General features: G+C 35.3%; 1 protein-coding gene across 1 annotated transcript in view; it reads right to left on the bottom strand.

The window, feature by feature from the left end:
• Positions 1-8,600: 8,600 nt before the first annotated feature.
• LOC150099398 (SWI/SNF-related matrix-associated actin-dependent regulator of chromatin subfamily A containing DEAD/H box 1B-like) overlaps positions 8,601-22,209 on the bottom strand; it is a 406,425-nt gene continuing 392,816 nt past the window's right edge. Inside the window, exons 18-19 of the mRNA XM_090404492.1 lie at positions 18,280-18,389; positions 8,601-9,088 (exon numbers count right to left, since the gene is read on the bottom strand). Coding sequence (XP_090260618.1) covers positions 9,027-9,088; positions 18,280-18,389 — 172 coding nt within the window. The 3' untranslated portion in view covers positions 8,601-9,026. The remainder of the gene's footprint in view (positions 9,089-18,279; positions 18,390-22,209) is intronic.

Genomic DNA, 22,209 nt, shown 5'->3' with positions numbered 1-22,209 from the left:
ACCTCCAATTGTGGCCTAGTTGCAGGATGATATTTATAGATAATTTTTTGAATGGAGACTTAATATATCCATTAGCATTCAGGGTTATTTTTTATTTTGCTTAATTCTTCCAACAGAAGAGAATCAGCTGAATAGATGCAATGAGCTTAGTATAACAGTTTTGATAACGCTTACATAGTCTTGCCATAAATACTGTTACAACTTCAGCACATCCCTGCACTGCCCACAGAATCGCACAAGTCCATTTCCATTGGTGACACTGTGCACAGCCAACATTCATGTGCATACCAGTAGAGAGATTTGTCTAGCTGCAGGTTAACATGCAATAGAGAAATTATGAGAACTGTGTGGCTGCAATAGCACTTCTCAAGGTTGGAATGCAACCACCTGTTATTTTCAACATGATAAACATTTGGGATCAGTAGGATGTTTGTGTATCAGATTATTAACCATTATAATGATATACTAAAAGTATATGACCACCAAAGAACAAGTAGACCATACTGCATTGGGATGCAACAGCTTGTGAGTGCTATGAAGGAGCACATCCACTGCACTCCTGTGAGAATGGAGAAAGTGATGTCATGAGAGATGAACGTTTCACTGAGAACAATGTCACATGTACTAACTTATGACCTATGGGTGAGAGACTATTGTCATTGTACTAAACACTTCCTAATGCCACAACTTATGCAGCAAAGGGTGATAAAATCAAAGGCACTTCTACAGCAGTATGTGAATGAACAACAGACACAAAGATATCTGTTTCAGGGATGAGAAGATTTTTCACCACTGAAGAGTCGTTTAAACACTAAAATGATTGGGTATATGCCCCTGGATGTCACATAGCACCCAGGATTCAGAGAAATCATCATCCTGTGTCAGTAATTTTTTGGTGTGTGTGTGTGTGTGTGTGAGGGAGGGGGATATGTATCAGGGGATATCCAAGTTGCATTTCTGCAAGAAAGTGGTCAAAACCTCAGCCGAAGTGTATCAAGACAGTGTGGTGAAACTTGTGGTATGGCTAGTGAACAACACCTTGTATCACGATAGGCAGTGGACCTTCCAAAATGACAAAAGGCGACGATCACACAAAAGTGGTTCGAGATTGGCCATCACGAAGTCCCGATCTGAATCCAATGAACTTAAAATTGTGGTCGGAGTTTGAGAACCTGCAAGAAACGACACCCCAGCATCACCTGCCTGAAGGTGGATTTGGAGCAAGCAGCAGATGTCGTGCATATCACAGTCGATATGTGGCCACATGGACTTTGAGTGTGCATGAAGGCAAAAGGGAGATATTTTGAACATTGAGTGTTGCTATATGCATGTCATACATGTGATTTAGAGCGAGCAGTGGATGTTGTGCACACCACCATCGATATATGGCCACACAAACTTTGGGTGTGCATGTGGTTTGAATGCTGAAAGCTGTAAATGATTTACTGATAGATTAAAGATTTATGCACTGTTCAGGTTGTAAGAGTATTTATGGCAAAACTAGGTAGAAGAATTAAACACCATGAAAATCACCCTAAACACTAATGGATATAATCAGGCCTCTGTTCCAAGAATTACCAAGCAATATCATTCCCCAACTAGACTGCAATCAGATATGAAAAGAGCTGCCATACCTAATCTTAAACTTAAAAAACACCTGAACAAACACAGTGCAGGTGACTCTTTGCAAGTACAATTTATGATCCACCTTAAAACTATTTCAAAAACTTTCGACTTTATTTTACCATCCATCAAGGATAAATTACCATCTCTATCTATCATCAAGCCTCCGTTAGCTCAGTCGATATAGACGAAGCCCTCCGGTTAGAAAGACCTGGGTTCAATTCCCATCAGTGATGTGAGGAATTTTATCTAGTCTTTTTCGACAAAAGGCGAGTCAGCTGGTCTCGTATGAAGGTAGGGGGTTTTCCCACCCAGAAACTCAGGTTTTTTGTCCCACAGAACAGGCAAACCTGCCCCATGAACACACGCATCTACAGACATTGGACACACTGGGAGGCATGGGCTAACCACCTTATCCTCAAGTTACAGTTGTGAGGTTCAAGTATAGTTGGAAGGTCATGGGTGCTTAAGTGCCTGTCAGGACCACTGAAGATGATGATCCATCAGCATCTTCTTCCTATTGAAGCAACTGATTCAATTTTGGACAGTTCTGCTGAGATATCAATCCATGAAAATCAGGATTATATCAAATTCTTGAAATCTGATTGATATGGCCTTGGATGCCATGTCACTTCCACAGAGTTCAATGGAATCAAACCAATCTTAGTTTGATTTGAGCCGTACATGTGAAACTTAAGAACACTGTCTGAACTTCAATCATTCTGAAGTTATTAGACATCTTCACAACTATAGCCTGTGTAGCTCAGTGGATGTGGCATTTGCACACACCACGGCGCTTGGCAGGAAGGAAGGAAGGAAGACTTCCACACGAAGGAAGACTTGGTTTCAAGTCTAGTCGGCGCCTAGAGGAAATTTTTCTAAGCCTTTTTTCGACCGGTTCCCAAGTTAGTCAATCTCTGGCACCGGAAAGTGGGTTTTTTCTCCAGGAAACTTGGGTTTTTCATCCTGTAAACTCAAGAAAATTGATCATAGAACCTACATTATTTCAAACATTAAATACAAGTGTTAGGGACCACGAGATGGCGGCACCTGTAGAGCCGTCTCTCTTCACTGCATGCCATTTAATCAGTGATAGCCTTGGGCCAGCTATCTCTGATTGGGTACCAGTGAAGATTGAACTGCCCACTCAGTCTCCAAAAAGTTAGATATGGCTAAAAACGGCCAAGCCTACTCCCTGTATATACAGGAATAATTTTTTTGCCCATATTTACAATGGGAAACAGCACTGTAGTCAAAGAAGGCTAGCTTTGTCCTCCTCTTTCAAATTTTACACGTTTGAGTAATTCAAATATAACAACCAAATATAGCATTCTCCTTCGTTATTGTTTACTAATATAAAGTATCTTAAAACAAACACATTATCCCCCACTCTGCACACATTTGGTTACAATTAATTGATAAATTAAAGTATTCAAAGTTATCCTACAATTAATTACATTATATCAATTAAGATGTGCTATACACTCTTAAAACTTTCATACATCAATAAAAATGCAATCATATGGTCAAACTGAGGTGTATTTTGTAGTTCAGGTTGCATAAGCCACGACAGCACACCCAACCGAAATGGGCACATGACACCACTGATTATATATATAGATAACCTACACAACAATACACTGCATTATTTTCTTTGAACTCTCATAAGGCATTCATCTATTTATTCAGCTGTGACTGAGACAAGAGCAGTAAACGCATGCACACATGATTTACATCACTTCTGAATGTTATCAATCTTTTATTCTTTCTGATAATGTCCTTGTAACAGGGAAGAAATGTATAGGAGTAATTCCTATAGCTGTTTTATTTATATGTGCTAACTGTTATTTAATTCATAATAATGTCAAAAATCCTTAATTTTTCAAATTTTTTTGTTATATTCTTTTAGTTTTTGTTTATTATGACAATGAAATCAGTGATTTTCAAAACAGTTTTAGTTTTCTTATAAAGAATTAAATGCATAACTAGCATTGAAGTACAGCACCAGTTCAGTTATCAAGGAATACAACTCCTTGAAGATGATTTGTTTTAGTAATGTGTGAATTATATATACAGTATGTTTACAATTTAAGACATTTCATGTCCAAAAATATTAAAAACATTTAAGCAAAAACTAAAAGCTGATAATTTATGGAGGAGTTTTGTTTTTTTCAACTTAATAAATAATTAAACTGCTTAAATTAAGGGGATATTAAATCCCGCATAGTTTTAAAACCCAAAGATCGGAATCAGAGAGTTTCTTGCCGAATATAGTAAACTATAAAGTATCGGCGACACTAGCATTAGCCAATGCAAGTGATCCTAGTACGTAGTACAATACCGGGCAACTCGTTGCAAAGGTGGAGGAAGTTCAGATCGCTATTCTTAGGTATTTTCCATAATGTAAAAACACATTTCCTAGAAAATGTATGCTGTTATTACATTATGGAGGGAGGTCACTACCCAGACCGGTTTCAGCCTTTTTTGAGGCTTCATCAGTGAGTAGCTAGACCTAATACCAAAGTGTATAGCGAAAAGAACTTATGTACTCTGCGAACGAGTTTTCCAAACAGGTGCAACCATTAAGTTACTTAAGTATAAAGAGCTAATAAGCTTCATTTCGGCAATGAAAACATTACTTAAATTAAGGGGATATTAAATCCTGCATAGTTTTAAAACCGAATAAGAAACTCAAAGATCGGAATCAGAGAGTTTCTTGCCGAATATAGTAAACTATAAAGTATCGGCGACACTAGCGTTAGCCAATGCAAGTGATCCTAGTATGTAGTACAATACCGGGCAACTCGTTGCAAAGGTGGAGGAAGTTCAGATCGCTATTCTTAGGTATTTTCCATAATGTAAAAACACATTTCCTAAGAAATGTATGCTGTTATTACATTATGGAGAGAGGTCACTACCCAGACTGGTTTCAGCCTTTTTTGAGGCTTCATCAGTGAGTAGCTAGACCTAATACCAAAGTGTATAGTGAAAAGAACTTATGTACTCTGCAAACGAGTTTTCCAAACAGGTCCAATAACAGCATACATTTCCTAGGAAATGTGTTTTTACATTATGGAAAATACCTAAGAATAGCGATCTGAACTTCCTCCACCTTTGCAACGAGTTGCCCGGTGTTGTACTACGTACTAGGATCACTTGCATTGGCTAACGCTAGTGTCGCCGATACTTTATAATTTACTATATTCGGCAAGAAACTCTCTGATTCCGATCTTTGAGTTTCTTATTCGGTTTTAAAACTATGTGGGATTTAATATCCCCTTAATTTAAGTAATGTTTTCATCGCCGAAATGAAGCTTATTAGCTCTTTATACTTAAATAATTAAACTGCATTATACAGCTATGAGCACCAATAAATGTTATGTCCATTTATTATCATAATTTTTTATTGTGCTTGCCAACAAAACTATTATAAGCAAATCATATAATACTTCAATGTATGCATTCTGTTGCTTTGTGCTAGTCCAACATTTAACAGACAATAACCACTGCAGTTATGGTTGTGTGGAATTCTATCCAAAGCAACTAAGACCATGGGGCCAGAGTATTGCATCTGTAAACTGCATGTGTTCAATGTTTTGTGGGATGAAAAACCAGAGTTTCTGAGAGAAGAACCCTGTCACTCCATATGAGACCAGATGATCAATATTCATTGCGAATCAATACTGGCTGTATATATGAACACATTATTTCCAGTTTCCAATCTGACAATACAGTACTTTGTCTGTCATACAGTCAATTCTCACTATAACAAATTAGTGGCAAGTTCAGCCAAAGCACCATAGCATCAATGATACACTAAAGGAAATTCACATTCATTTTAATAAAGTATTCCTTTGATCTTTGTGAGTGTGCTATAAGAAGAACTGATTGTACTTGCAGCTTGCAATCTTTACACAAAATACCTATAAATAAACTGAAAGCATTACACCTCAAGCACTAAGATATTTAAGTTACATAAAGTTTTGTTTGAATCATAAACCAGACATCTTGAGAAATTTTTTTTTTTTCCAGCCATAAATGTAAACTACTATTACTTTCACATACTCATGTGCCATTTCTGACTCAACAAGAAAATATTTGTAAGATGAGCATGACTATGAAATACCATCTTTAAACTATGGTAACAATAATTTAGAAAGTATAACACATGGAAAATATTGCAGATCAGTCATTGTGGATAACCTATCATTAATTCCCGGCACAGAACATTTCTCAACTTCATGGGAACACCATAGTTTTCAAACAATCTTGTATCAGCTCAGTGAACTGAGCCAAATCCATAAAATCCAGCCAATACTCCCTCACACACAAAAAAAAATTTTATATGTGCTTTACGCATTCTCTGAAGTATAACACAAAAATATAACTACTAACTGAATCAACCCTTCATTTCGTATTTTTAAGAATTGCAAAACTGGAAACTAGATGAATAAAGCAAGAATCACACTACCATCATTTCCATCATCTATAAATTATAACATATTTGTGTCAATTAATCCAAGAATGGACAGCAAAAGGCACTGTTTATCAGATAATTCTTGATTAATACTCTTAATGTGCACGTCTTTAAAAACTGTATATACAAGATAGCCATAATTAAAGTGGAGGTGTTCAGAGCCCTGTAGCAAAAAAATGTATCAGACAAAATTCAACCCAACTTGGTGTAAATACACTCTGAAACATGGGATTTTGATTTAGAGAAAAAAATAAATAAAAATCTGCCACCAGCAGAAAATTGGTGCTAGAATTGTGTGATATTTGCATAATCTCACTGTTTCTACTGATGAATTGGTAGATGGAAGAAGACCGAAACGGATTCGTGTTGTTCTGATAAGGCTGAAGTGCTATGGATCTCGACTTAGCAGAATGTGTGTTGCTAGTCAAGTTTTACTATCAACAATGTGGTAACACTAATGCCATGCTTTGAGAATTCTGGTATTTGAAGGATAGGAGAAAAGGTTCGATGACAATAACAAATCTTAGAAAAATAATTTTATGATTTGAAAATGGAGATTTTTAGTAGAGAGGGCAAGATGAAGGCGCAAACAGATTATTATTATTACTACGTGACACCTCCAGGGAGTCCAAAGACTCATTGAGGGACACCTACTCTACAGATCTCTGTCTCCACCACTCAAATCCACCATCTACCGCTAACCACCACCACCACTAGTATTTTCACAGACAATCACAAACATTTATGCCCACAGTGGGATTCGAACCTGCAGCCATTTGGCTGGAGAGCAGATACACTAACCACTCGGCTAACCAGGCCAGCAAAAAAAGTTGCAAATGCTGTTGTGGAACACGGAATGAATAATGCACAATGGTAGAGCAGTGCTCAGGCAATATCAAGGAAACTGGGCATGCCATACTCAAATGTGTGGAAAATCCTGCATCAAATGCCGAGTTTTTTCCCCTATAAAATCAACCATACTTAAGCTTTGCTTCATGGTGATGCATAGCTGTGAAAGATCTTGTGGAATGATGAGGCACATTTTTATCTGAATGTTAGTGTTAGCTCACACACTACTGCAGTTTCACTGCATCATTTATTATTGGTCCATACTTTTTCGAAGAACTTCTCCCCACAGAACCAGTGACTTGCACCATCTGTGCTGTTAGGTGAGAGATGCTGTGCAACTTTGTTGTTCTGCAACTGCAGCAGCAAAGATGCCTTGACTCTACGATATTCATGCAGGATGGAGTACCACCTCACATTGGATTTCCAGTACAGCAAATGTTAAAAAAACACTTCAGAGAACACAGCATGATTAGTCATGCATTTCCCAAAGCATGGTCACCTCGTTTGACTGATATCAATCCCTGACTTTTTGTTGTGGGGCCATCTGAAACGTGATATATGAAGGACATGTTCCTGATTTAGCAAACATGAGAAACTGAATAATGCAGCATGTGAGGCAAATCAGTGCAGATCTGCTGCATTCTGCTGTAGAAAATGTCATTCACAGAATGCAGTACTTAGAACATCTGAACGGAGGACATATTGAACTACCTCTCTAAGTTATACGAACACAAAAATTGATTTGTTGTCTCTTCTAGCCATCACTGTTTAATTTCAAACCATGTCAAGCCAAATGTCTCCTGGTGGCAGAATTTTGTACTATTTTTTTTTTATCTTGTAAATAAAAATCTCATGTTTCAGAGTATACTTACACCAAGTTTGGTTGAATTTTGTGCAATACATTTTTTGCTACAGGGCTCTGAACACTTCCTCTTTAATTATGGCCAACCTACAGATAATAATCTAGAAGAATAATGTATAATAAAATTCTGAAAAGCAAAAACACTGAATATGTAAATTTTCACGCAATAATGGTTCCATAAGGGACAACTCCTAATTGTGAGAAAGCCATTTTTAATGGATTGAAATATTACTTGCTTGAGAACATCTAAAAAAGTAAATTTTTTTTCCAGTCCAACACACTGAAACAAGATTAACATTACAGAGTGACAAGTATTCCAGGAATTATATAGCTTGCTTCATCACATGATTTCAACTATATTATTTGGTTTGAGGAACACCCTATATGTTATTCTTCGCATTAATGATAAAGTTTCATCTTTTTAAATTAATAAGCTGAACTGTAATTCATGCACCACATTCTGCTGGTGTGCAATGTGGCAATTCAAGTGCTTAAAGCATAATTTGTCACCACAATTTATTTCATTCAATTTAATGGTTTGGTAAACTAGAATATTATGCATAAAGAAAGTAAAGAAATACATATCCTAAACAAATGTGTGGAGTTTTTCACTCTGATTAACTGTGATTTATGTCAATAAAACCATACAAAATGCAAGTGAAAATTTACTAAATCAAAATCCTAGAGTAAGCATTAAGGGAATGCAAAAAGAATCACTTTTCAAATGATATATATAAGTATATCATTTGAAAAAAAATATAAATAAATAAAAATAAATATAAAGCTGGGTGTGGCTAAAAGTCATTTATTGAGATATGTATAAAAAAATTTTTTTTTTTGTTTGTTTGTTTCTGCCTTTAGAAACAAATTATGAAAGCATCACAGCATTGCAGAATAAGGATCGTGGATATCAGCAGTGAAGATCAACAACAAATGCCAAATGAAGTCCATTAGCTTCTTAAATTGTATACTTTCTGGACTTGGTAATATGTCAATGCACTGACTGTTTCACTACTACACCAGAAAAATTCACTGATGAACTGATCACTTGTGAACTCAGTCCATATATGAGCATAATATAATTGGACTAATATACAATAAGTTTTCCCTTATTCTCATGTTCAAAATACTGGTCCCAATATTTTTCACAATTACTTGAAACAGTAAATGCTTCCTGCTGATCAGCAATGAGATCATAACATCTTTCTTATTCCTTTATAATCCTAAAGCTGCTCTAAGTAGTGTCACAACATTTACATTTGCTTCTTTTTCTGATTCTGTTGAAAAAGAAAAAAAAAACTGATTAGAGAATAAACAAATTAAGGATTATTTATAAGAAATAAACATTTCTAAGAATTATTAGTAAAATATATATTTACAAGACATGTTTAATTAAATCAAATCCTGTTTAGACATTGTCAGCATCCAGGAATGCATTAGCAGAGCTAATCTCAGGTAGTATGGTCATTTAAACAGAATGGGCGAGAAAAGATTAGCAAAACAAGTGTTCTCTGCCAGGTTGGTAGGAAAATGAAACAGAAGCTATTTTTGGCATTGACCAAGATATAGGTGGATTGATATGGTACAAAGTGCCTTAGACGAAAGAAATATAAGATCTGATAATGTTGGAGTCTTGACAAATAACAGACTGATTTGGAGGAAAATTAGATAGGAAGTTAGTAATGATGCAAATTTTTCATGTATTACTATCATATACTATACACCCCTTGAGGGTACATGTCAGGAATTTGATGATGATGATGATGAAATCCTGTTTAGATTGCCCTGAGAATTAATCCAAAACAATTATGCAAAGCTTTACTGTTGAAAAATATCCACCTGAATGTCAAAGAATCCAAATATAAGTAGGATTAACAGTCCTCATTAAGACTGATTTCTCTGCAATTGTGAACCAGTTTGCATTCCTCTCTACAATTCCTGATAGTCGACTTGCAGAATTTAATTACAAGTTAACTAGATGTAATTTGCATTCTCAATGTTCATTTCAAGAGAATGTCACTGTGCTATCTATTGCTAAAAATTTTTTGCACGAGATTGATTATATCTTCTGCTAATAATGTGAGTCAACGCAATAAAACATACATACCAACTATGTGAAGAATACCGTAAAGGAAGGATGAGCATTATCAGATGCTAAAGCTTATAATGCAACGTATACTCTATATATGTATTTACTCTTGTGACACCTTAAGTAATACAGAACTCTGATTATTCAAATGAAGAGTATGCAAATACCCAATTTTGAATGAGCTGAAGAAATGTGGATCTGCTAAAAGGTTAAATGGAGTACTACTGCGGAAACATCATCATTTTTTTTTTTTTAATACTGCACATAAAAAAAAAAAAAAACAGTAATTCAATTTTTAATTTATGTCTTGGTGGTGATATGGTTAGGAAAGAGATTCTGGGATTCAACAGTGAAAATATTAGCAATACCTTTCTTCTCTTAATTAAAGTAGATAATACACACACATCTACAGATACTATAGTGATATATGTACTAGAACAATCTGCATATTATTCATCATTAAAAGTCTACCATCCTTTGGCACTAGTCCAACTTTCCACCAGTTTGTGATAATGTAAGATCAGGTAATCTGAACCATTCTTTCTTCAACATGACTACCAGCCAATGAACCACTGTAAGGTGAGCTCGTCTGGTTTTCTCCTTTCCAGTTTGTCCCAGAGATGCTCTATTGTGTTGAGACTGAGATCATGTATAGGCCAATCAAGTTTCACATATAATTTTCCTCAAATGAGGTTGAAATAGCGAAATTTCAGTTGAAATGAGTATGATATAGTGATTCTGTTCTAATGAAAGAAAATGGCATTATCCAGAAGTGTTGCATATCTATCAGAGTTTATCCTTCCAGATATTAAAAGCAAAAGTCCATACCAGAAGAAACAGCTACAAATCATTAAATATCTCAACCACCAAACAATGGATATCTTCCACACCCACACTCACCCATCCAATTAAAAAACAGTGCATTGTGATTCATCATCTCACATCACAGACTTCTAATGTTCTACAGAATACAGTCATAATGGTCTTTGTCATACAGTCTGCACTGAATACTGTCGTGATTGATATCTGGCATATGTGCAAGCTGTCCATCCACATAAATAGAGAATATGCAGCTCTCTGATTTCCTAGAAGAGCATGTCCATATCTGACTCAAGATTTCCACCTTATTCTTCCTCTTTTGTATTTTACAGTTGAGGTTTTATTCTTATATATCCATTGGACTTTTATCAATGTCATAAATAGACAAGTGATATGGCATCCTTCAATATAACACCTCTTTCAAAGTCTATAAGATCATCTCTACATAGCAATGACAAAGATGTATCAGTCATATAGTTTAATTTAAACTATGAAAAGCATATTACATGATGTTAATTTCAAAAATATATTGAAAAACATACAAATTTTATTTATCTGCATTATGAAACTTATAAGTTTCAAATATCGAATAATTGCATACAACAAAATTTTTTTTATTCTTCATGCTCAGCATCTTATAAAAAATGTAGTAATCAAATTCAAATATTTACCTTCGATGCTAAGTTTTTCACTTATCTTTTTTGTTTTTGCAGTGGATTCTCAGCCTTAGGGCTTACTAGCATTTATGATATCTTTGAAAGGCTGATAATTATATTATTCTTTCCAGATGAATAATAATAAAAAAAAACAATATGGCAAATTAAAAGAAGCTTTATATAGCATGACAATATTACTCCGCATGTTAACAGAATATGGGGTGAAAACAAGAATATATATGTATACTCCTGTTTTCAAACTCATGGTTGAACTGAAAGTCGTAAATTAAGAATTTTGAAGAAAAAAAAAATGTATGGTCTTTTAGCATACCTTCTCAGAACATAATTGTACAATAAATATTTATAACTAATGTTCTGCATATACCACACGAATGTGCTTTAGGATTATGTCACAACTGTTGTAAGGAAAACTAAAGACAACCCGAAAGAATTCTATCATTATGTTGCAAGTAAAAGAAAGAATGAATTTGAAAGAATAACTCTGTTGAATGTAGATGACAGATGCAGAAGAGATCGTTCAACTAATGAGTGCCCATTTTGCTAAAAGTTATCAACCTGGTGTATGCAACATTGCACTCACTACCACTTCACTGGATGAAGAAACTCAGGTGAATGAGAAGGTATTAGAGCTGTTGCACAAACTGAAGAATTCAGCAATAGGGACTGATGGGATATCAGCACAGATGCTATAAGATTGTTCAGCTGAACTGGCTATTCCTTTGACCAGCTTTATATTTTGGTCACAGAACAGGAAAAATTCCACAGGAAAGGAAAGAATGTATGGTAATCCCATTACACAAGAGTGGCGTGAAGACTATATCTAACTATCGACCTATCAATATCTCTGGAGTGGTGGTGAAAATTTTGGAACAGTTGGTAAGAGACTGCATACAAAAAATGGGTTGACAGAGAATCTATACTTTGCAATGAACAGCATGGGTTAATTAAGGGAAGGTGCTCACTTGTCTAGAGGTAGACAAGAGGAATGAATATAGCATGATACTTTTGGATTTTGCTAAGGCTTTGGATAGAATACAGCATGGAAGACTGTTGCATAAATTGGAGAATATGAGATTGCATTATAAAATATTAGCAACGATAAGAGGATGGCTGACTAATAGATGTAACATACAGCTATTTACTGGCAAGGTAACCAGGAATGCAGTTGATATGCAGTACTTGCAGAATGATTTGAATAGGCTAGAATTGTGAGCATCTGAAAAATGGCTGTCAGTTCATTGTTAGTAAATATAAACTAATGTACTTTGGGGTGATGAGATATTCAGTATCATATTATATTGAAGGACGATGCTAGAAGAAACTGATGGGGCTAGAGTTCTTGGAGTTTTAGTTGACAGGACATTGAAGTTCAAGGATCATATAGCAAAGATTGCAAATACAACTCAGAGGATAATTGCAATGCTGAAATGAACTTTGACATGTAAAGATAAGAAGTCAATTTGCCTCTTTAAAAGGCCTTGATAAGACCTCACTTAACTGCATACAGATCTGGTTTCCTGATTCCCTTGGTGCTTCTGAATACTGATTATGAAGAAAGATTGAGAATGTGTAGACTACTAGCAAATAGGAGAAAGGGGGGAGGGATGATATGATTGAGACAAACTTCTGAAAAGATTGTACAGGATACCGATAGATAGAATTTTTCATTTTATGGGGGGGGGGGGAAGCACAAGAGCACTGTTTGAAGTTGAGAATGAATGCCATCAAGAAGGGGGATAAGCTAGATTTTTCTCTCATGGAATGGTGCCTGTTTTGAACAGATTGCCATTAGATGTTGTGCATGCAAGTAGTGTGAACAAATTCAAGAACAGGTATGGCAGCAGGTCTGGATAGTATGTGGCCTCCGTGGAGGTCTCTCTTAATAATATGGCATGCAGCTCATTGCTATACTCCAATGAGATCCAAGTATATATTATGCTGTCTGGGAAACTACTCAAGACTAATTTTAAATCATAATGGATTGGTAGAAAACATGAGTAATAATGGAACATGTATAGATCAGTAATAACTTTAATTAAATAAAGGTACAAATATTTCGTACTGTACATCCTCAGTGTAGAACAAACAGTTAAAGGTATGGAATACAAAGTACAGAACAGTCGGTGGATCACCAAATAAATTGTTGCCGCGTGCCAAGATTAATTACTAAAATATTATTAAATAATTCTTTAAAGATAATTATTTCATTGATGGTTGCATAAAATAAGAGTCTCCCAAACTTTGTATTCATTCCTTTAACTGTTTGTTCTACACTGAGGATGTACTGTTACTTTCAGTATGAAATATTTGTACCTTTATTTAATTAAAGTTATTACTGTGGTCTATACATGTTCCATTATTAATTATTATGCCACAGATACCTCTAAAGATTAAAAAACATGAATATTCTGCTCTGTGTGTTTAAGAGCTGCTTGTAGACAGGGGTGGAAAGTTTCCCTAACTTGCATAAAGAGAAGCTGCATAATGGAATTAGGGAATGCCAAGGTAGTAGTGTGTTTTGAAACATTCATGCACTTGTTTAGAGCTTGTAGTAATCCTTTTTAGACATAGTTCAAAGGGCCAAGTGGCAATCTGAAGAGTGTAACATGCTTGCCTAACTGGAACAAAAAAAACTCGTCCATGTGGGATGATCTGGCAGGGAAAAAAAAAAGAGTTATCATCCAAATGAGAGTGGCAGTTTGTTTACTTCAACATATTAAAGACTAAGAACAAGTAACATTCTGAATGCTCCAGTCACAATTCTAAATGACCTGATGGTGAATTGGGTCCAATCACTAAAACATATTTCCTCAAGCAAAAGCATCGAATGGAGATGCTTAGCTGAGTCTTAATTGGATAAGTGCTCAATGGAGACAGAGCAAAGAACATCAGTCTGCACTACAGGAAGTGGAAGAGAGGATACAAAGGTTGTTTGTTGCTCTCCAGCACTTAATATATCTGGTGTGGTAGGAAAGTGCTTTTTTTTTATTTTTTAAATCAAATACGAGTCCTAAGAACTTTGTTGTAACTGGGAATATCATCCGTGCTATTTTCAGCTCTGTGTGAAGACTACATTTGTAGCAAAGGGCACACAAATGGTCATCTCGTTGTAAAGGTGGTCAATGGCTTGCAAACTGTCTTTCTATTACCTTCATATTGCAGAAATGACAAAAGATATCCACACAGAAGGCAATGTTTATGATAGGAGGGAGATGTTCTGTTATCAAAGTTACTTTGGCTGTGAATATCATTACACTTAAACTGACCATTGTCAGAGTCCCTTCCTGGAGAAAGGATCAGGCAGAGAGAGTAGACCCCAAGGATCAGATGTACAGGAAATTTTTGATAAAAAGAGGAGTTCCCTCCAAGAACAAAGTTGTATATACCAAACCACCAAAATGTGTCATATCTACTTTTTCCCATGTCAAAGAAAACTGATGCTTATTTCTGAGGAATGCATCTATAAAGGATGTTTGTAGCTTGATGAGATGATTTGATGTTGAGTGATATTTCTGAAAGCCAAATACAATTTGGCTTTCAGAAATCTTTAAACTCTTTAGAAATAAAAGATTTAAGTTAACCATTTTTTCCCATGATCTTGCAAAGCTATCTAGTTCAAGTTATTGGACAGTAATTTGTTAGAGTTTTGGGATGCTTGCCTGGCTTTGAAAAAGCAATAATAACCATCTTCACAGGAATATGGAAATTCATGCTGACATTAAATTCTTTTAAAGAGGCAGGGAAGTTGACAAATGGAAGATTGTGACAGATGCTTGACGCTGGTAGCAAAGCAGATTTCAAGTTGTTGTTTTTCGACTGAAGTGACTAATATTTGATGTTTTTCTACTTTGCTTTTTAGAACCAGGAATAGGGTATACTAAGAAGATATTGCTGATGTTTTTGCAAATTCTCCCTGAATATCTATAATTACTTCTGAATCAGCAATTGTACATCCACTGTATTCCAGGATCAAAAAGTGGGAGAGAGGGTGGGTGGTATATCTGTCTTCATTTCTGACATTGGAGTTGGTTGATCTAGTTACTGAAGATGTGTATTGGATACAAGATTCCTTTTGGTTCTGAAGAATAAACTATGCTCAAGCCAAAGCACATTTGAAAGCAATCAGATTTGTTGTAGTAGCATATCTCCAAAAGATATCCTTAACTTTGTTTTCAGCTTTCTTGATTACAGGAGGGAAAGGTGAACTGATCAGCTTGTTCTATTTTCCACCATATTACCCATAATGGAGAACATAGTTTCCTATGTTACCAAAGCAGATCATCATCATCATTTATTTATATTTTTACAATTATAAATAGGGAAACCAATCAAAACAAATAAGTAGTCTGTGTACACTAAGATAGGACTTGGAGGTTGTTATGACATGAAGGAAAACCAAGCTTCTCTGTCATATGCTAATTGACAGATCTTTGATGCAGAGAGTTGGGGGAAAACGGGGAGAATATTGCTGATATATTTCCAACATGGAGTTCGGAGTCTATTTCTTTCTTTTTCCATCTGTAGGGGCGTAGAGGACTAGAGCATCAAAGAGTACAGAGGGTGGATGTCTAAGATGGTGGCCGAGCCATTTTATTTGGTTTCTTTGAGCAGTGCTGACTAGAGGATCTTGCTGGGTTTCATCTAATATAGTAGAGTTGGGAATGTGGTCTTCCCAGGAGTAATCCAGGATATTTCTTAGACAAGTAGTTCCAAAGCTATTTATAATATTGGTTGCTGCTTTTGTTGAGATGTTCCAGGTCTGGGAGCCATACAGAAAGATAGATAGGCTGGTGCACTTGTAAAGACGAATCTTCGTCTCCTTTGAGATGAGGCTCTACTTCCATACTTTATTAAGACTTCTGTGAAACTGCACTGCTTTCTGTTTTCTTGTTTTAATGTCTGTTAAGGAATCTGAGATGTGTGATCCAAGGTATACAAAGTTCTCTACTTCAAGGTGATCATTTTGATTTATATAGATGTGCCCATCAAGCTGATGTTTTAATCTTTGTTTTTTGGGAGTTTATTTTTAGTCCAAATATTTTTGCAGTTCTCCAAAGGCTGTTGAAGTGGTTTTGGGCATCTGTAATGTTGGAGTCAATATCAAAGCAGATATCATAGTAAAATGATCACACCCATTTCAGTTATCAATTTCCCACTTAAACAGTGCCATTAATTTGCCATTAATGGCAATGAATGCTCCCTATGTTGGTATATGCACTACCAACAGAATACTGTGGCCATTCAAATTCCTCATTATAAATATAGCGGGCAACTGCAATATGAAATCAACAAAATCATCCAAAGATATATTTGCACTGGAAAGTAAACAGATGCAGCATATTATAATAAAAGGTCCTACTGAGAGGCAGATAGCAAATGCCTTATGTTCATGTTGAGTGGGACTTAGAAGAGGATAGAATTGCCCAAAAAAGATGGTAACTCACATGTGGGTAGATTAATCCCTTATTCTGTTCTTATGGATGATGGTAACATTCTGTAATGCATGATCTTTACCAGATTTATCGTTCTCAATTTGCATTCAATGGCTACCTCTGCTGTGCTGTCACGTATAGTTATCAGCACAATTTTATTTGTCTCATGCTTTTGTTAACCTCAAAACTTAATATTAGCAGAGTACACATAGTTATTGAGAGTAATCTGAAGAGTCTAATTTTATGTTGAATATTAAATGAATCAAAGAGTGATGGGAATTAATCCTACTATTTGTCCAATTTGTTTATGTGAAGCACTGTGTGAATCTACAGATATGAAATAGACAGAAAATTAATAAAGCTGAAGTAGTTATGATTTTAGATGAGAGTAATCTTTATAATACTCTAAAGTTAATATTAAAAAGAGAAATACATGTAACCACAACTGGGCTGAGTTGTTTTATTATGGCTAAAGCAACTAAGCCTCTGATGCCAATGTATCATGTCAGTGAACTGACTGCGTGTGTTCTGGCAGGATACAGAGAAAAATGCACAACAGTGAAGCAATGTGTGAAAGTAGCTAAACAAAAGTTGAAAGGAAAATTGGTAAGAAAATAGAAGATAATATCAGGAAGGTAGCAAAATGTTTGGAGGAATACAGAAAAAAAAAGTTTAGAAATGGATTAACGAGTACTGCATAACAGGAATCAGAGTTGATAAATGTGACACAAAAACTGAAGATAAAGATATTGTAGATGTTTGGAATAATTACTTTGAAAGATTGCTAAATGAAGCAAGAAGTGATAGAACATTAGTGGAAAATATTCCAGAAGAATGCAATCAGGAATATATATCAATGCACAAGGGTAAAAAATCCATCAAAAATCTCAATGCAGAAAGGTAGCTGAAGTAGATATTCAAACAGAAATGTTCAAATATGGAGGTATAAAAGTTTTACAGTAGCTATAACTGCCCTTGGTAAAGTTATAGCCACTATAAACCACTTGGTACTGTCCAATACTCATCAACTGTGAAATTCATTCGTACCATCTTATTTTTGAGTCCTGATTAATTACGGTAATAATAATGATATATAAGCAGAAACCCAGCATATTACTCAGAAAAACTGAAATATGTTAAAAAGTAAATATATGAGTATAAATTTATCTGAATAGCCTAAAACAAAAGACAACAGTGATTACTGCACTCCTTGTTACCATGGTGCAATAAAAAGGACTGAATAATTTGAATAGTCAACTAGATCAAAGCCAGGAGCTGGCAGGAAAGGTTGTTATTAGAAATTTGAATCTCACGTAATGCAATAACAAAAGAAATTGATTGTTTTTAAAATTTTTAAAACTAATCTACAAAACTATTAGTCAACAGATTTTTGGATATGTAATTTCTGAAATCAGTTATCTGATATCTTGAATATTTAACACAAAACATACCATTTTGTCCAGCAGAAATATCTCTCTCTAATTTCAGTTTTTCTTGTGCACACTGCAGCATTCCTTCTTCGATTGTGGATTCACTCACCAATTTTGTAACTGAAACTTCCCTAACACAGAAAATTTAAAAAATTAAGATCTACAAGATTTACTCAGTCTCAAATATACTCTTGCAATTTTATAAAATGAAACCCAACTAGGATATATATATATATATATATATATATATTCATTTTTTAAATTAACTGACTTAAACCCGAGAATTATAACACAATGACATTTATTTGAAAAAAACGCAACATGTTTCGTCAAAAATGACTTCTTCAGGCGATAAGAACATAGAAAGACAATAAAAGACACTTAAATTAACATTGACACACTCTAAAGCTATACAACTATAAAGCCATAATATTCGACTGTAAAGTACAGTTATGAGCTTGAACTACAGTCCGAGTTAAAGTTCTATTGTTGTACACCTGTGCGTGTGTGGAATCACGCGATCTCCAGTATCGAATAGTAGAGTTGAAAGAGTCTGCCAAATTATAGCTAAGATTATTATTCAAATGAAAAGGGTCTAAGGTGATTTCCCTTGACTCTACAATGCGGCGCTCTATTTCATCATGGCTGATGTGTAGGTTTGAAGTCAATGTCCAATCTATTTCATGTTGGTGGCCTTCGTTGTTCGTGTTTATTGAAAGCAGGACATGGCCCGACAGAGCAGTAGCTCTGGTTCTCTTATAGGCAATGTCTCTCTGATGCTCTTCGAGACGTAGTAAGATAGATTTTTCTGTCTGTCCATAGTAAGGCTTTCCGCATTCACAAGTAACCTTGTATACACCTGGGAATTGTAGAAGGTTGTGAGGTTGTTTATAGTTGTTGAAGCGTGATCTTATTTTTGGCAGAGTCGAGAAGCACGTTTTTATGTTAAACTTCTTTAGAATTCTGCTCAGCTTTTTGGATAGTGTGCTGATATATGGCAAGACGATATGACCTTTGGAGTCGTCCTGTGTCTCTACGTTGTTAAGTTGGTGGCGGGATAATTGGTTGTTAATACTTTTTAGAGAGTAGCCATTGTTTTTAAAGGTCCATTTAAGATGTTGTAGTTCCTTTTTTAGTTCTTCATCTGACAGTACAGATCTTGCATGATTCGCTAGAGTTGATATAATACCCAACTTTTGCGCTGGATGGTGATGGGAGGACGCATGCAAATATCTGTCTGTGTGTGTTGGCTTTCTAAAAATAGAGACTTTAATTGATTCAGGCGTCTTGGTGAGTTTAACATCTAGGAAGCAGATGGAACTATTTTCTTCAATCTCCATAGTCAATTTTATATCTTGATGGCGGTTGTTTAAGTGGTCGAGGAACTTGTTAAGATTCTCAGTACCATGCTCCCATATGAGGAATATATCGTCCACATATCTAAGCCAAATTTTTGGTTTTAAAGTAAAAGAGGAGATCGCCTTTTCTTCAAAGTCTTCGAAAAAAATGTTGGCTAACACAGGAGAGAGAGGGGTTCCCATAGCTAATCCTTTGACCTGTTTGTATAGTTTACCTTCGAATTCAAAATAGCCAGAGTTTACACAGTGAGATAACAGAGAGAACATTTTATTTGAAATCTTGTTTTTTAAAATATGGAGAACGTCCTGTGTCGGAACGTTGGTAAATTTTCCCGCATCGTTAAAAGCTTATGCGGGAAAATCTTCTTCTTATATTAAAAACTCAACAGATTTTGTCTCTAAAATAAAGGACCTAAAACTAAAATCTTCTGATATCACGGTGAGCTTTGACGTGGTAGCACTCTTTACCAACGTTCCGACACAGGACGTTCTCCATATTTTAAAAAACAAGATTTCAAATAAAATGTTCTCTCTGTTATCTCACTGTGTAAACTCTGGCTATTTTGAATTCGAAGGTAAACTATACAAACAGGTCAAAGGATTAGCTATGGGAACCCCTCTCTCTCCTGTGTTAGCCAACATTTTTTTCGAAGACTTTGAAGAAAAGGCGATCTCCTCTTTTACTTTAAAACCAAAAATTTGGCTTAGATATGTGGACGATATATTCCTCATATGGGAGCATGGTACTGAGAATCTTAACAAGTTCCTCGACCACTTAAACAACCGCCATCAAGATATAAAATTGACTATGGAGATTGAAGAAAATAGTTCCATCTGCTTCCTAGATGTTAAACTCACCAAGACGCCTGAATCAATTAAAGTCTCTATTTTTAGAAAGCCAACACACACAGACAGATATTTGCATGCGTCCTCCCATCACCATCCAGCGCAAAAGTTGGGTATTATATCAACTCTAGCGAATCATGCAAGATCTGTACTGTCAGATGAAGAAGAACTAAAAAAGGAACTACAACATCTTAAATGGACCTTTAAAAACAATGGCTACTCTCTAAAAAGTATTAACAACCAATTATCCCGCCACCAACGTAACAACGTAGAGACACAGGACGACTCCAAAGGTCATATCGTCTTGCCATATATCAGCACACTATCCAAAAAGCTGAGCAGAATTCTAAAGAAGTTTAACATAAAAACATGCTTCTCGACTCTGCCAAAAATAAGATCACGCTTCAACAACTATAAACAACCTCACAACCTTCTACAATTCCCAGGTGTATACAAGGTTACTTGTGAATGCGGAAAGCCTTACTATGGACAGACAGAAAAATCTATCTTACTACGTCTCGAAGAGCATCAGAGAGACATTGCCTATAAGAGAACCAGAGCTACTGCTCTGTCGGGCCATGTCCTGCTTTCAATAAACACGAACAACGAAGGCCACCAACATGAAATAGATTGGACATTGACTTCAAACCTACACATCAGCCATGATGAAATAGAGCGCCGCATTGTAGAGTCAAGGGAAATCACCTTAGACCCTTTTCATTTGAATAATAATCTTAGCTATAATTTGGCAGACTCTTTCAACTCTACTATTAGATACTGGAGATCGCGTGATTCCACACACTCACAGGTGTACAACAATAGAACTTTAACTCGGACAGTAGTTCAAGCTCATAACTGTAATTTACAGTCGAATATTATGGCTTTATAGTTGTATAGCTTTAGAGTGTGTCAATGTTAATTTAAGTGTCTTTTATTGTCTTTCTATGTTCTTATTGCCTGAAGAAGTCATTTTTGACGAAACATGTTGCGTTTTTTTTCAAATAAATGTCATTGTGTTATAATTCTCGGGTTTAAGTCAGTTAATTTAAAAAATGAACATATCCCAACCCTGAGTTAATAGTACGTTTCATATATATATATATATATATATATATATATATATATATATATATATACACACAGGGTGGCCATAAATTAACTTTTCCTCTTTGGAGGTAGTATCTGTAGCTAAAATTAATACACAAAATTAATACACACATGTGAATGTGTGTGTGTATATATATATATATATAGTAATTCATTTTCATTTAACTGTATTTCTTATGCTGAAACTCACTGTTCTGTTGATCAGCAAATAGAAAGTGCATGCAGTTTGGAATGAATGCACTAACTATTTGCTGATACACACATAGTAAAATTGAATAATATTAATAATCATTTCAGTAGTTCTATTCTAATACTCCTCTTTTTTGTACACATACCCCTTAACTTCTTGAAAAATAAATATGTACTCATTTGCTTTATGATTATTGATATTCAATTTTACTGTGTTATTGCTATGTTTGTTTTATTTTGTTCTTAAATATACTGGAAACCAAAATATTCTCTCTCTCTCTCGTTTGTGCTTATGCGTAGACCTTACAATATCATACCAACCATGCAGTCTTTTGAAACCAGATGACAGAATAGGGTGAGAAATCCTTACTCCTGTAGTCTCTATGTTTGTGCATTGCATATGTTCTTCTGGTTGACTTGCCTGTTTTGTTGGACAAAAAACCAGGAGTTT

The sequence above is a fragment of the Typopeltis vanoorti genome, chromosome 14 (genome assembly GCF_054136105.1).
Source record: "Typopeltis vanoorti isolate ZY-2024b chromosome 14, IOZ_Tvanoo_1.0, whole genome shotgun sequence".
In the NCBI taxonomy this organism is placed as follows: domain Eukaryota; kingdom Metazoa; phylum Arthropoda; class Arachnida; order Uropygi; family Thelyphonidae; genus Typopeltis; species Typopeltis vanoorti.
Note: the sequence above shows the minus strand (reverse complement) of the source record. Positions and strands in the feature narration are given on the sequence as shown.